The following is a 16,063-nucleotide window of genomic DNA, read 5'->3' as shown; positions in this document are numbered from 1 at the left end:
AAAGTGGGTTGCTCAAGAGAGGGTCTTCCAGAGGCTTGACTTACTTTCTGTCACCCCAGCTTGCACTGCACATGTAGCCTCTCTTGTCTCCCTTGTATACCTGATGTGTTTACTTTATTATCACTAAATGCTCTTCCTTCATATTTTATTTTCTGCTATACTTTTCTTTTGTGTGTATTTACCTCCCTTTCATTCTCAAGCTCTTAAGATATTGTTTAACTTTCTTTTCAGTATATTCAAACATATCAAGAGTTCACTTTCTGGCTCTACTGCTTAACTGGACAAATTACTTAAACCCTCTTCTGTGCCTTAGTTTTCTCATCTATAAATTGGGGGTAATAGTATATATTTTCAAGGTTACTGTAAAAGTTATTTGGGAAATAAAGATCTAAGGATGCAGCTCTACACAGTGTTCAATATGATGATAAGGTTTTGATGTAGCCATTACAAAAAAAATGTCTGTGTTATGATGTGAAACAATTCCCAAGTCTGCTTTTAAGTGGGAAAAAGGCAAGTTGTATTAAACACTGCCATTTGGGTCCCCACTCCTACCATGTTTCCTTTCCGAATCTCCAGAGAACAATGAAGGATTAGAATAGTGTCTACGTACACAGGACATACTTAAGAACTGTAACCTGTTCCAGTTAGCCTATTGCCCACTCTCTGCCAGGTATCATGCTGATAGACTCCAGAGATGCTACAATGAGCAGAGCTCACATGGAGTGACCACATGTGTGGTTGGCCTTGGAAGATAGCCTTTGTAGTATTTCCTTCTGGGTATATGCAGTCATTCATTCAGAAAACAGTTACTGAATGCCTGCTCAGTGCTGTGGAGGACATAGTAGTTTATTACATGGGCAAAGGCATCAAGAAAGTAACACACCAAATGTCAGCCTTTTCTTTTGCCTAATGTATCATGTGTTGTCTTTTCCTACTCTATTATTGTATATAAAATTTACTATACCAAGATATCTTACTCTTCCAAAAGGAACACGGTTTACTACAAACTTAATAGCATTTAAAATGTGAAAGAATTGATAGCCACATGCATCAAAAGCAAATTATTCCTCATATATGAGTAGAACATTAGTGCCCTCCTCCCCGAAAAAAATCTGTAGCTTTAGTACCAAAGACATCTAGTGGCCAGATTCTAGCTCATGAGAAAGTAATAAATCTAAATTTTTCTGGAATAAAATGCAATTAATAACGTGGCTAAAAACTTTTGTTGAATTTAAGTTTGTTTTCTTTTTCCAAAATACTGACACAAAAGGATTATGTGAAATATTGTAAATTAGAAGCATATTATTCTGTTAAATTCGTTTTTCTACAGGATTCTTGGGACGGCCAGCATATTCCAGTACTTTTCTCCATTTTTTGTGGTTTATTAGTGGCAGTGTCTTACCATCTCAGCCGACAAAGCAGTGATCCATCTGTACTTTTGTAAGTGAACTCAATTGTTACTGAACTAAAGAAATGTAAGTAAGTTGGTGTTTTTTTCAAATAACTTTCAAGATCTCTTTTTTCCAATGCCTTTCCAAAGTGCTTTGGCCTAATCTATAATAAGTTTCAAAATATATTAACTTTGGGTTATTCTAATCAGGTTGGCTGGGAATATTAGTGTTTTCCTTCCCAATTACTGAAACTATGTTTTAATAAAAATATTTTCACTGTATGTTTATTTATGGTATCCTAAACATTTTAGAATTTCTCATTTGGTAATGATTAAATATACTCGAATCATTTGGTTTTCTATCATAAACTTCATTGCCCATTTGAATTACTGATTTTCAGATTGTATGTGTATTTTCTATTATTTTTTCTTTTTTTTTTTTTTCACATAAAGCTCTTTAGTGCAATCCAAGATTTTTCCAAAAACGGAAGAGAAAAATCCAGAAGACCCTCTATCTGAAGTAAAAGATCCACTGCCTGAAAAACTTAGAAATTCTGTTGTAAGTTTTAACATTTAGAATCACCTAAAAGACTTAAATCTTAGACAGTTGATCATGTTATATGAGGAACACTTTTTGAAAGTCATTAGTAATTGGAGAAAAATATATAATTATAATTTATAAGATTAGTTGTACATTGTTGATTGTCTTTATTCCAAATATTAAAATGTAAGAAATGCTGATTCCTCAGACTTGGTTTGTGTGTAGAACAGAATACTAAACATTTTATTTTTAGGTCAGGTGAAATTAAGTCATTTCACTGGCCATAGAATTTTTATTCCTATTCGATTTAGACTAGGATCTGAAAGATCAGCATTAACACAAATTAGATTCATTTTGTTGTTGTTGTTCATCTTGTTGAAAAAAACGGTCTTTGTAAGTCATTTATTAGTCTTTTAGGTTGTTTTATTTCTCAAGGCCAATCTTAAAACTGTGTGTGTATTCTGAAGGAGAGAACAATAATCTGTACTAATGTATTTAAGTAAATGCAGTAGTTTTTAAAATTTTCTAATTTCGTGAATTATGTTGCTTGTATTCTTTTAGTAATTATTTGAAAAGTGAATTCTGTAAATTCATGTCTATTTATGGAATAAAACAAAATCTTTTTTCTCAGTTTTAGGTCATTTTCCTTTGCAAAAGACTGAATTTATATAGATGTTGAATTAGACACATTTACTTTCAGTGCACTTGACCTGTTCACATATTCTTTCAGAAACTTTAGAAATACAAAACTGTATCAAGATGTTAGAGTGACTTTTTTCTAACTTCGGTTTCCATGTGGACAGAGAATGTTTCATGTTAAGTATAGTAGGATATTCTGAATCTGGCTTATAAGCATAAATCTAAGAGGTCAGTTGATGACCAAAGATGTCAAGAGGTTTCTGATTTTTCTATAACCACTGATAGAACCAAAATCTAATAAGTAAAATGGACTTAAGCACAACAGTTTTCACATGTCAAAAGACCAATGAAAATATAAGTTATCCAAAGGGATATACCCGTATCAATGACACTGTGGTCAGGAGTGGTGATGTGTGTGCCTGTAGTTCAGCTACTTGGGAGACTAAGCTGGAGGATCCCCTCAACTCAGGGGTTCTGAGCTCTAGTGTGCAATGACTGTACCTGTGAATAGAACTGCACTCCAGCCAGGGCAACATAGTGAGACCCTGTGTCAAAAACAAACAAATGAAAAATTACAGTACCTTAAGGTACCTTATTTCCTTTCCCCATATGTAAAAGTAAAACTTACAGACCAATGGGGGAATAAAATCTTCATTCTAAAAGACTTTATTGCAATATGTTATATACGGCATGCAGAATTAGATAAGTTGTTCATTTATTTAGTATTACAGTGTCAAAGCCAAAATATGAGGAAATTGAGGAAGAAAATAAGACTTTTTGTGGTTAATATGTGTAAGAAATCTAGAAGTGTGGCCAGGTGTGGTGGCTCACACCTGTAATCCCAGCGCTTTGGGAGGCCAAGATGGGCGTGTCACTTGAGGTCAGGAGTTAGAGGTCAGCCTGGCCAACATGGTGAAACCCTGTCTCTACTAAAAATACAGAAAATTACCCGGGTATGGTGGGGTGTGGTGGCATGTGCCTATAGTCCCAGCTGCTTGGGAGACTGAGGCAGGAGAATCACTTGAACCCAGAAGGTAGAGGTTGCAGTGAGCCGAGATTGTCCCACTGCACTCCATCTTAGAGAGAGAGAAAAGAGAGAGAGAGAGAATGAATCTAGAAGTGTAAAAGTATCAATGAAAAATTCTTTTTTTTTTTTCTTTAATACTGACTGAGCTAGCCTGGCAAAAAGTTAATTCTTAAACTGTGCCAATTGGGAATAAAGGTAAAAGATTTTAAAAATTTTTATGTAATTGTTTAATAATTCTTTTTTTCCCTCCAGAGTGAGCGATTACAGTCTGACCTGGTAGTATGCATTGTAATTGGTGTGCTGTATTTTGCTATTCATGTAAGCACAGTCTTCACAGTATTGCAGGTAAGGAATCATTTTCTCCTTCTATTTATTTGTTTGTTTGAGACAGGATTTCACTCAGTCACCCAGACTGGGGTGCAGTGTTGTGATCACAGTTCATTGTAACCTTGAACCCCCGGGCTCAAGCCATCCTCCCACTCAGCCTCCCAAGCAGCTAGGACTACAGATGTGCACCACCACACCAGGCTAATTTAAATAATTTGTTGTTGTTGAGGTTTTTTGTAAAAACTGAGTCTTATTGTGTTGTCCAAGCTGGTCTCAAACTCCTGGGCTCAAGCAGTTCTCCTGTCTCAGTTTCCCAAAGTACTAGAATTACAGCTGTGAGCTACTGCACCCAACCTGTGTATGTTTAGATACACAAATATTTGCCATTGTGTTACAGTCGCCTACGGTATTCAGTACAGTAACATGCTGTACATTTTTGTAGCTTAAGAGCAATAGGCTCTACCACATAGCCTCAGTGATAGTAGGCTATACTGTCTTGTCTGTGTAAGTACACTCTGATGTTTGCACGATGATGACATTTCCTAGCCACACATTTCTCATAATGTATCCTATTGTTAAGCAGTACATGACTGTAACTTTGTTTGGACTCATTTCTGATTAGATTTTAATGTTTGTCCGTAGTGCTGAAATATATGACTTTTTATTTGTTTTTTTATCAACAAATACTTATTTTCTCATGATTTCTCTGGATTATGAATCTGGGAGTGGCTTTGCTGGATGATTCTAGCTCCGGATCTTTCATGATGCTACAGTCATCTGAGGTTCACTGTTTACAGGCCTCAGTTCCTTCTGATTATTGGCTAAAGACCTCAGTTCCCCTCCATGTGGTTCTCACCATAGGCTGCCTAACTGTACTCATAAAATGGCAGCTGGTTTCCCCCAGAGCAAGTGATCCTTGAGAGAGAAAGCCCAAAACAAGAGCTGTACTGTTTTATAACCTGGTATTGGAAATGACATGCCACAGTTTCTTCCATATTCTGTTGTGCTTGGTACATTGTGAGAAGAGAATATACTCAAGTATAAAAGCAAGAGGCAAGGATCATGGGAACCATTTCAGAAGCTGACTACCACAGTCCATCAGTAGGCCACCATGATCAACATCCCTTCTAAATGCAAAGTGCACATACCCTCTCCTGTGTCCCCCAAAAGTCTCATTCCAGTATAGTTGGAAGTCTAGAACATTATAATCTAAATCAGGTTCAGGTATGGGTAAGGCTTCTTAGGTGTTGTTCCTTAAGTACAGCTCATCAAGGACTATTTCTTTCATCTGTAGGCCATGTAATTATCATATTTAGTGCCCTGCATTATTTTGTGCATATCCATGTTTCCATTTGGTGTCATTTTTCCTCCTGCTTGAAAGATTTCCTAGGACATTTCTTTTTACTTAGGGACGAAGTCTCACTATGTGTCCCAGGCTGGTCTGGAACTCCTGAGCTCAAGTGATCCTCCCGCCTTGGCCCCAGAGTGCTAGGACTATAGGCATGAGCCACTGCACCTGGCTTCCTCTCCAGTTTAAAATCCCCCTTTCTTGCTGTCCTGGGACATTTCTTGTAGTGAAAATCTGCAACTGTCCTTAGCTTTTGTAGCTCTGAATAAGTCCTTATTTCACCATTGGTATTGAAAGATACTTCATTGGGTATAAAATTCTAAGATGACAGGTTTTTTCTCTTTTAGTACATGAAGATGTTGCTCCACTGTCTTCTCCCTTTTATTGCTTCTGACCGAATTTATTCCTATGTAGATAACTTTTTTTCTCTACTACTTGAAGATTATCTTTTTATCACTAGTTTTTAGAAATTTGATTATGATGTACGTTCACATAGTTTTCTTCATGTCTTTGTGCTTGGGGTTTATTGAATCTGTGGTTTATAGTTTTTTTTTTTTTTTGAGACGGAGTCTTGCTCTGTCGCCCAGGCTGGAGTGCAGTGGCCAGATAACAGCTCACTGCAAGCTCTGCCTCCCAGGTTTACGCCATTCTCCTGCCTCAGCCTCCCAAGTAGCTGGGACTACAGGCGCCCGCCACCTCGCCCGGCTAGTTTTTTGTATTTTTAGTAGAGACGGGGTTTCACCATGTTAGCCAGGATGGTGTCGATCTCCTGACCTCGTGATCCACCCGTCTCGGCCTCCCAAAGTGCTGGGATTACAGGCTTGAGCCACCGCGCCCGGCCTATAGTTTTTATTAAATTTGGAAAATTTTGGCCATTATTCCTCTAGACATTCTTCATTTTTTTCAGAATGAGTGTATATTTTTATGGGGTACATGAGATACTTTGATACAGTCATGCAATGTGTAGTAATCACATAGTAAATGGGGTATTCATCCCCTCAAGCATTTGTCCTTTGTGTTATGATCCAGTTATTACTCTTAGTTATTTTTAATGTACAATTAAATGATTATTGGCTGTAGTTACCCTGTTGTGCTATCAAGTACCAGCTCTTACTCATTCTTTCTTCTACTTTTTGTACCTATTAACCATCACTGTCTCCCCCCACCACCCCTACTACCCTTCCCAGTCTCTGATAACCATCCCTCCTTCCACTTTCTATTTCCATGAGTTCATTAGTTTTAATTTTTAGCTTCCACAAATAAGTGAAAACATGTGAAGTTTGTCTTTCTGTACCAGGCTTATTTCACTTAACATAATGACCTCCAGTTCCATCCATGGTATAGCAAATGACAGAATCTCATTCTTTTTTATGGCTGAATAGTTCTCCATCATGTATATGTACCGCATTTTCTTTATCCATTCATTCATCTGTTGATGGACACTTAGGTTGCCTCCAGATCTTGGCTGATATGAACAGTGCTGCAACAAACATTGAGTACAGATATCCCTTCGATAAAATTGATTTCCTTTCTTTTGAGTATATATCCAGCATTGGGATTGCTGGATAATATGGTAACTCTATTTTTAGTTTTCTCAGGAACTTCCAAACTGTTATCCATAGTGGTTTTACTAATTTATATTCCCACCAACAGTGGAAGAATTCAGCAGTGAAGCCATCTGGTCCTGGGCTTTTCTTTGTTGGGTGACTTTTTGTTATGGCTGCTATCTTTTTACTTGTTATTGGTCTGTTCAGCTTTTGGATTTCTTCATTGTTCAATCTTGTTAGGTTGTATGTGTCTAGGACTTAATCCATTTTCTCTAGATTTTCCAATTTATTCGCATATAGTTGCTCATAGTAGCCACTAATGATACTCTGAATTTTTGTACTATTAGTTGTAATATCTCCTTTTTCATCTCTGATTTTATTTATTTGGGTCTTTCTTTTTCTGGCTAAAGGCATGTCAATTTTATTTATCTTTTCAAAAAGCTAACTTTTTGGTTCCTTGATCTTTTGTATTGTTTCTTCATTTTAATTTAATTTATTTCTGCTCTTACCTTTCTTAGGTCCTAGTTCCTGGAGATACATCATGAGGTTGTTTGAAGTCTTTCTGCTTTTTTGATGAAGGCATTTATTGCCTATATACTTTACTATACTGTACAGTACTATACTATACTGTACTATACTATACTGTACACTGCACTTCCCTTTAGCATTGCTTTTGCTATATTCCATAGGTTTTAGTACGTTGTATTTTCATTTGTATTGGAAATTTTTAAATTTTATTTTCAGTTTCTTCATTGACCCAGTTTTCATTCATAAGCACATTATTTAATATCTGTTTAATTGTACAGTTTCCAAAGTTCCTCTTGTTATTTATTTTTAGTTTTATTTCATAATGGTCTGAGAAGATACTTTATATGATTTCAGTTTTAAAAAATTTGCTGAGACTTGTTTCGTTGCATAGCATATAGTCTGTCTTGGAGAAGGTCCCATGTGTTAATGAGGACAATGTGTATTCTACAGCTGTTGGATGACATAAATGTCTGCTAGGTCTGTTTGTTCTATAGTGCAGACTAAGTCTGATATTTCTTTGTTGATTTTCTGTCTAGGTGATCTGTGCAATGTTGAAATTGAGGCGTTGATGTTCCCAACTATTATTCTATTGGGGTCTATCTCATTAGCTTTAATAATACTTGCCTTATGTATCTGGGTGCTCTGGTGTAGGGTGCATATGTCTTTATTATTGTTACACCCTTTTCTGAATTGATCCCTTTGTTATTTATTTATTTTTTTGAGACAGAGTCTCGCTTTGTCACCCAGGCTGGAGTGCAGTAGTGCGATCTCAGCTCACTGCAAGCTCCGCCTCCCGGGTTCACGCCATTCTCCTGCCTCAGCCTTCTGAGTAGCTGGGACTACAGGTGCCTGCCACCGCGCCCAGCTAATTTTTTTGTATTTTTAGTAGAGACGAGGTTTCACCGTGTTAGCCAGGATGGTCTCGATCTCCTTACCTCGTGATCCACCTGCCTTGGCCTCCCAAAGTGCTGGGATTACAAGCATGAGCCACTGTACCCGGCCAATACCTTTATTATTATTATAATGACCTTCTTTGTCTCTTTTCATGTCTTTTGACTTGCAATTTATTTTGCCTAATACAAGTAAAGCTCTGCCAGTATGCTTTTAGTTTCTGTTTGTCTGGAATATATTTTTAAATGTCTTCTCTTTCAATCTATGTGTGTGTCTACAGGCGAAGTTAGTTTCCTGTAGGCAGCATATAATTTGACTGTTTTTTTAAAAAATTCGAGCAGACTATATTTTTATTTATTTATGTTGATATCAGGGTACACATCTGGACAGTATCTTTTAACTGGGGAATTTAAGCCATTTACATTCAAGGTTTTTTGCTAGGTGAAGGCATACTCCCATCATTTTGTTCATTGTTTTCTGAATGTTTTATATATCCTTTGTTCCTTTCTTCCTCTTTTATTGTTTACTCTCCAATTTGATTGGTTTTTTGTAGTAATAACATTTGACTTTTTTTAAAAAAAATCATTCGTTTATCTTCTTTATCCATGTTTTTATCCTTTCATGTGTTTTCATGATGATAGATATCATCTTTCTGCTTCTAATTATAGGACTCATTAATTTCTTGTAGAGCCAGTCTAGTGGTAATAAATTCTCTTAGTCTTTGCTTTTTGGTGAAGATGTTATTTCTCCTTTGTTTTTGAAGGATAAAGCTTTTCTTGGTATAGTATTTTTAGCTGAGAGTTTTTTTCTTTCAGCACTTTGAATGTGTCACCTCATTTTCTTCTGGCTGGTGAGGTTTCTACTGAGAAATTAGATGTTAGTCTATTGGGGGTTTCCTTGTATATAACTTAAACCTTTTCTCTTGCTGTTTTCAGAATTCTCTTTTGGTCTTTGACTTTTGACAGTTTGACTATAATGTGCCTTGGAAAAGACCTTACTGGGTGAATTGTATTTGAGAACTTTGTGCTTCCTATATCTAGATGTCTAAGACTTGGGAAGTGTTCAGCTATTATTTCCTTAAATAGGCTTTCTATGCCTTTGCTTATTTCTTCTAGAAACTCCAAAATTCAAATATTTGGTCATTTTTGCAGTGTCATATATATCATGTGAGCTTTTTTTCCTTCCTTTCTTCCTTCTTTCCTTCCTTCCTTCTTTCGGTTTTTTGTTTTTTTGTTTTTTTGTTTTTTTTGAGATCCATCTTAAAGTTTAGAAATTCTTTCTTCTGCTAGATCTAATCTATTGTTGAAGATTTTGCTTGTATTTTTTATTTCATTTGTTGAATTCTTGAGTTCCAGAATTTCTGTTTGGTTCCCTTTTATGATATATCTCTTTGTTGAGTTTCTCATTTAGATCATGAATTGTTTTCCTGATTTCTTTGTATTTCTCTTACGTGTTCTCTTGTGTCTCACTGAGTTTCCTTCATATCATTATTTTGAATTCTTTTTCAGACATTTCATAGATTTCCTTTTCTTTGGTATCTGTTACTGGAAAATTATTATGTTCCTTTGGAGGTGTTAACATTTTCTTTTTCATGTTTCTTGTGTCCTTACATTGATACATCTGATATAACAGTTTTTCCAATTGTATGGATTGGCGTTTGGAGAGAAAGACTGTTTCCTTTAGATATATCTATAGTGTTGGTTGGACAGGATGCTTTGTCTTTGATTCTGGTTGTACATGGTAGTGTACTCTTCTATGATTTCTTTGGCCATAATCGGTGTTAGTCATGTCTGTGAATTCCTCAGTGACTCAGGCTGCATTTGTTCATAGAGGCTGTGGTGAGGCATTGCTGGGGATACAGATGCTAGGCAGGCTAGTCCTCAGACACCAGTAGTGGCTGCAGTGGGTCAGGTATACTAGTCCTTGGCCCATGGATCGGCATACATGGGTGCCTGTGGTGGTGGGTCTGGGCAGGCTGGTCCTTGAGTCTCCAGTCAGCATACTTGGCTATTGGTGGTAGCAGGGAAGAAAAGTTTTAAGATGCATACATCTTTCTAACAAATGACTTTTCTCCAGTATGAATCAGGATATGGCAGCTCAGATGGCAATCCCTGTTGAAGGCCTTGCCACAACCTTCATAGTCACAAATGGTCTCTGTCCTGTGCACTTGTACAGGTATGCATCAAGCTTTTAGGCCTTGTTGTAATTGGTGATGTAATCCAGGAAGGAACAGATGACCCTGCTGCGAAGCATGAGGGGTAGCAGTGGAGAGACTGGGCTGGGCTCTTGCTGGCTGTGATGAACAGGTCAGTGATGGTTATAGATGACATTACCACAGTGACCAAAGCCAGCGGCTGCAGGGCACCTGGGTCTCTATGCCGTGGGACAGGTATACAGCCGTGTGCTAAGCCATGTACTGTGAACCAGTGCACGCAGCCAACTGCTCCAGGTGGACCCCGCCTTACCCCATCATCTCTGCTACTGAAAACAATTTAATACATTGCTCTGAACATCTCGTAGAACATTCATGTAATAGGCAATACACCTTAGGCCACTCTCTCGTTATACAATAGTGTAAGACACCAGAGAAAGTAGTTAACACATTTCAAAATATCTGTGATATAGGAATAGTCACTAACTTTCAAGGCTGATTAGAACAATCTACAAAATTTAGAAATGTTAACTGTAGAAAAATGTTTAATTCTTATATTCTAAAATGGACATTGTCCATTATCAGATGGAAAACTGAACTGACAAATTAGAATTTCTACAGTAAGTCTCAGAATCACTCCTAATTTTATCACTTTTATTATTATTTTCTTTAGCCTGCCCTCAAGTATGTGTTGTATACATTGGTTGGCTTTGTGGGTTTTGTAACCCATTATGTGCTGCCTCAAGTTAGAAAACAGCTACCATGGCACTGTTTCTCTCATCCTCTGCTAAAGACACTCGAGTATAATCAATATGAAGTTCGAAGTAAGTATTTCATTAGCACTTTTCTTTTTAATACTCTGAGGTTTTCCCTTTGCTATATTGATAGATGATTGAATTAAATGAATATCATCATGGAACATTTGGCTTGTGTTTCTTTTGCTTAAGTTTGAAGCTGTTAATGAATCTAATCTTTTGCAGGATGCATTAATTTAGCTGAAATATGAGTGTCAGTGTTACAATGCCAGTTTTACACAGAAGAAACTTACTTCTCGCCTCTCTAAATTGTTCTTCACAGACTTCTCATTGATGAATCCTCTTTTGTATGTCCATTACTTCTCTTTCCTGACCCTACTCTTCCCCCTAATTAGTTTTCAGTGCCATACAAGCAATCCAGTCCTCTTTAAGGCCTCTCTACTTGAAATAGTTTTAACTTAATGTGTAGGGAGGTAGAAAGGTCTTTGTTCCTGTTTCTGTCAGAGACACTGTCCTACCAGAGAGGAGTGTAAAAGAGTTGACAACGTGAAAAGAAATTAAAAACATTTTTAATTGCTGTTATTAGTTCAGATTTGCAATAAAGTATAAAATGATGGAAAAGAGATAGAAGGCTAATTCACTCGCCAAGCTTTTTCCTTACCACTGTAAACCCTGACCATTCTTTCCTGTTACAAGTATTCAGCTCTTGTTCATTGGCCCCATTATCTATAATATATTGTACTTCCTCAGTTTAGAGAAATAATAAGTGTTCATACCTATGTCATAATTTATTGTATACCAATGATTATTAAATAAGCCAACTTTTTTCTCACACTTTTTTTTTCAGTTAGCAAATTACTATAGAGTAAATCATTCAATTGCTTGAAGATAACTTTTTTAGAGAACTCTGAAGCCTTTGAAAGCTTCCTCAAAAAGGAAAATGACATGAAACTGCATAAGAATCTGGCCCATTTATACCATCAGGAAAATAACTTAGAATGAGATATGTTTTTAATGGTGAACTATTACTGCTTTCATATATAAATGATGACACATATCTAGTTTGTTTTAAAGACCAACACTTTTAATTAAAATAAATTATTGATCTTATTTTTCAAACCTTAGAACATTTAGTCTAAATACAAATTTTGAATCAGCATAACATTTTGACATTTATACTACTAACAGCAAAGTCGTTTCTTTTCTTGTACTGATTTTAGCAACTCAAAGAAAAAATATTATATCTTAGAGAACTTCCTAAAACCAGGTGATACTGTTTTTAGATAGCCAAAGAACCATGTTTTAAATCTTTTAGTTTATCCTAGACACTTTCCCCGATGAAATAATATTGTCACATTGGAAAAAAATTTTTGGCAATGAAAATTGCTCTTAAGTGTGTGAATTCAAATCATATCATATTTTTATTTTGGCTGGAAGGAGCAATCTAATGATCTTCAGTCATCTTTTTTCGATAAGTTATAAGCAAAAATGAGAAAAGTTATGGTTAAAAACTGAGGTTTCAAGAATTAAAGTTTGAAACTCATCTAAATGATAAATCATGTCTAACTTGCTAATTTGTAAGTATCTGAGAGCTCACAGAAGTTGACAGTTGATTAAAGTACTGGCTTTTTAAAAACATTTTATTTGTAGTTTGGTACTAAATTTGAGTTGTAAAATTTTTCTTTCTCATCACATTGACAAACTACTTTATACGTCAGATGACATGTAGTCTTCTTGATTTATACTGCCTTGTTAGATGCAGCCACGATGATGTGGTTTGAGAAACTTCATGTGTGGCTTCTTTTTGTGGAGAAGAATATAATCTATCCATTGATTGTTCTCAATGAACTGAGCAGCAGTGCAGAGACAATTGCTAGTCCAAAGAAACTGGATACAGAGTAAGTATGGTAGTCTTCTAATATTGTCTGACTACTGGGGGCTGTTATAAACAATGTCTTAAGTTGTTGATCAAATATTAAATAATTGTTTCCTTCATGCAAGGCACTGTGAGATTAAAAATTTAGGTGACATTTTGTCCTCGACTTCCCTTTTTTAAACATTTGTTTCTGCTGTTAGTATATTCTCTACTCCAGACATCTCATTGTCAATTGATATTTTATGAGAGGACATTTTGAAAATAAGGTTAATTTTTAATATTAGATGGCTATTTTGATGCACTGTGTAACTTACACCATATAAATGGTCAGTTGCCTCCATAGTCATCTGATGAGCCTGCCTAACAGAGTAGGTACCTATTGTTGAGTCAGCATTAATGTTTTTCATTTGCTAAATGCAGTTGGTGTTAAAGTAATAGAAATATTGAGAAAATAGAAAATCGGATGTCAGAATTATAATACGATTATTTTTAAAACATGGTCCCTTATATAAAGCATGAGAATCATAACGAATAGAATTAAAAGGGAATAGTCAAATACTTTCAGGATGTGATTTACCTAGCTGTATACATCGTTTTTGGACGCTTACATTTAATGTATATATTGTAGGCTTAGTAAAGTAAATGGTGAATTTTGTTTTAAGTTACTGTCTCTTCTAATGTTTTCAGTCATGAGTTGATTTGTGTTTTCTTTGTGTCACAGATTAGGTGCTTTAATGATCACCATTGCTGGTTTGAAGTTGCTACGATCCTCTTTTAGCAGCCCTACGTATCAGTATGTCACAGTCATCTTTACTGTGCTCTTTTTCAAATTTGACTATGAAGCTTTTTCAGAGACCATGCTGTTGGATCTCTTCTTTATGTCCATACTCTTCAACAAGGTAATTTATCACTGAAAGGAGTATCCTTCTCTATAAAAACTATCTCCCTGAGTTATATGCTATTTAGTCAGGATTTTTCTTACATTTCATTTGATTTATTATTGTTTCAGTTATCTCTCTTCAACCAGTTATTTAGGAGCACATTGGAATCCCTAAACAAAGATAGTCACTGTGATTTATAAAAGATGTATTTCTTGCTATCGCTGAGAAGATAAGATTAAGTTATATAAAACAATTAGAGAAACATTAGTAAGTATATATTTTGAAATATATAGAATCTCTCAAAAGGTATATAGTTTTGAATAATTTTTGAAACAGAAGTGGTAATAATTGAATTGGGCTCTGTAGCCCAGTGAAACAGGTAGATGCTGAGGAGATTGAGGCTAAGTGGGAGCAGTCAGAAATTAGATTGATGTGACATTTGCAGAATACTCTGAACTTTACAGGCTGCTGCTAAAATTCATTATCCACCCATAAGATAGATGTTCTTAGGCCTTTTACAAATTAGATGGTAAAACCTTGGTCCTCTGCCTCCTAACCCAAGAATCATTTTGCTGAATCACACTACCTTTCTCAATGAAATAGGCTATACAGTCAGATTATTTGTCAGTGAAATAGTGATTAAATTTCATGTTAACACTGACCACATCCAAAGGACTTTGACGTATATTATCCCATTTGATAGGTAACAGAGAGCTGAAGCAAATGAACAGCTATAAAACACAATGAAATTCCAATTTTAGGAAACTTAGCCTGGTCAGCCACATTTGGCTTCAGTTGGGGAAGAGAGAACCTAAAGGTACGGAGAACAGCTTAAGCGATAATGACAGTAATTCAGATGTGATAGTAGTCTGATCTAGGATGGGGAACAGTAAAAATGGAAAGCCATTTCATTGATAGTCAATTTCAATTTTGTGATAAATAGCTTCTAAAATATTTCAGTATTATATCTGTTCAGTCACTAATTTGCATTTTTATCATTTATTTCCTCTTCTAGTGAGTATGGTTATTAACCAAAGGAGGAAGCCAGAAAGTTAATCAGAGCATTGTATAAAGAAGCATGTGGTTTCTCACAAACTCAAATATTTAGATTGAAAATTGTATTTCATCTTATACTGGTTGGAAAAAAGTGAAAGTTGCAGTAAAATATAAAGTAAATAATCTTTGAAATATAGTTGCTACACTTAACTGCATTAGTTTGGATTTTCTTAATACTTTTATTGTTAAATATATTTTTTAAAACAAAAGACTGTTTTAGAACTGTTCTAGATGCTTAAGCTACACCAATGAACAAAACAGAGAAAGCTGTCCCTTTGAGTTTGTATTCGAATTGGTCAGTAGATAGAATTTAACAGTGACAATCGGTAGTATTCAAGGGATTTCTTCAGATATATTTTTTACTTTAAGATATCATTGTAAGGTATATCATGGATTTAATAACCTTTTAAGAAAAATTACATGTATAAAAAAATCCCTTTACCTACCAACCATTACATATTGTTACATATTCTTCTTTTCTTTAATATTACAGTTAAAATTGAAGTACAGTTTGTTTCACACTTAGAATCTGAAGAGATTTCTGAGTCATTGCTTTTAAGTCATTGTAATGGCATCATGATGATATATACACGCTGCTTTTACTTACCATGATCCTGATTACATTAGTGCCGAGGACTGCATAATTTTGAGTCATGGCAAAAATAATTTTGAATCATGGCAAAAATACTGCAGTTCATCTACATTTTTTAATTGGTTGGAGTTGTGATTTCTTTTTTTAAATTGGAAGTTAAGTAAGTTCATTTGTAAATCAGTTAAAGTATTTTAAAGGATGAGGGTGCCTAATCATGCAGAGGCAGTCTTGGACAAGTACAGCAACTCTGATTCAGCATTGAAAAACTGTTCAACTGTAACATATCCAACCTTAAATAAAATTAAAATGTGTATCCTGTTTCCACTGATAGCAATTAAGGTTACCAACAGATGCCTAGTATACACAACTAAATTTTTATGGAAACAGGTGGTGACAACTGTATTACAGCTGCTGTTTTCACATTCCTTTTGACATTACATTTAAAACATACTCAGTTTCCATAGCAGTAAAATTTGCGGAAAATGTGCCTTAGAATAAAATAAATATATGTAT

At 35.4% G+C, this 16,063-nt stretch overlaps 1 protein-coding gene across 8 annotated transcripts in view; it reads left to right on the top strand.

Moving 5' to 3' along the window:
* The window catches only part of PCNX1 (pecanex 1), a 215,261-nt gene that overhangs the window by 126,119 nt on the left and 73,079 nt on the right, over positions 1 to 16,063 (top strand). For all 8 annotated transcript variants that reach the window (XR_002724629.3, XR_002724630.2, XM_023182929.2 and 5 more), the window contains 6 exons: positions 1,331 to 1,440; positions 1,844 to 1,949; positions 3,850 to 3,942; positions 11,064 to 11,214; positions 12,902 to 13,043; positions 13,743 to 13,920. Coding sequence is in view for 6 of the 8 variants with exons in the window: in XM_023182929.2 (XP_023038697.1) it covers positions 1,331 to 1,440; positions 1,844 to 1,949; positions 3,850 to 3,942; positions 11,064 to 11,214; positions 12,902 to 13,043; positions 13,743 to 13,920 (780 nt within the window). In the remaining 2 variants the exon portion in view is untranslated. The remainder of the gene's footprint in view (positions 1 to 1,330; positions 1,441 to 1,843; positions 1,950 to 3,849; positions 3,943 to 11,063; positions 11,215 to 12,901; positions 13,044 to 13,742; positions 13,921 to 16,063) is intronic.

Source organism: Piliocolobus tephrosceles, chromosome 6, assembly GCF_002776525.5.
Source record: "Piliocolobus tephrosceles isolate RC106 chromosome 6, ASM277652v3, whole genome shotgun sequence".
NCBI classification, from domain to species: Eukaryota; Metazoa; Chordata; class Mammalia; order Primates; family Cercopithecidae; genus Piliocolobus; species Piliocolobus tephrosceles.
The sequence above is the reverse complement of the archived record's forward strand: the minus strand, read 5'-3'. Positions and strand labels throughout refer to the sequence as shown.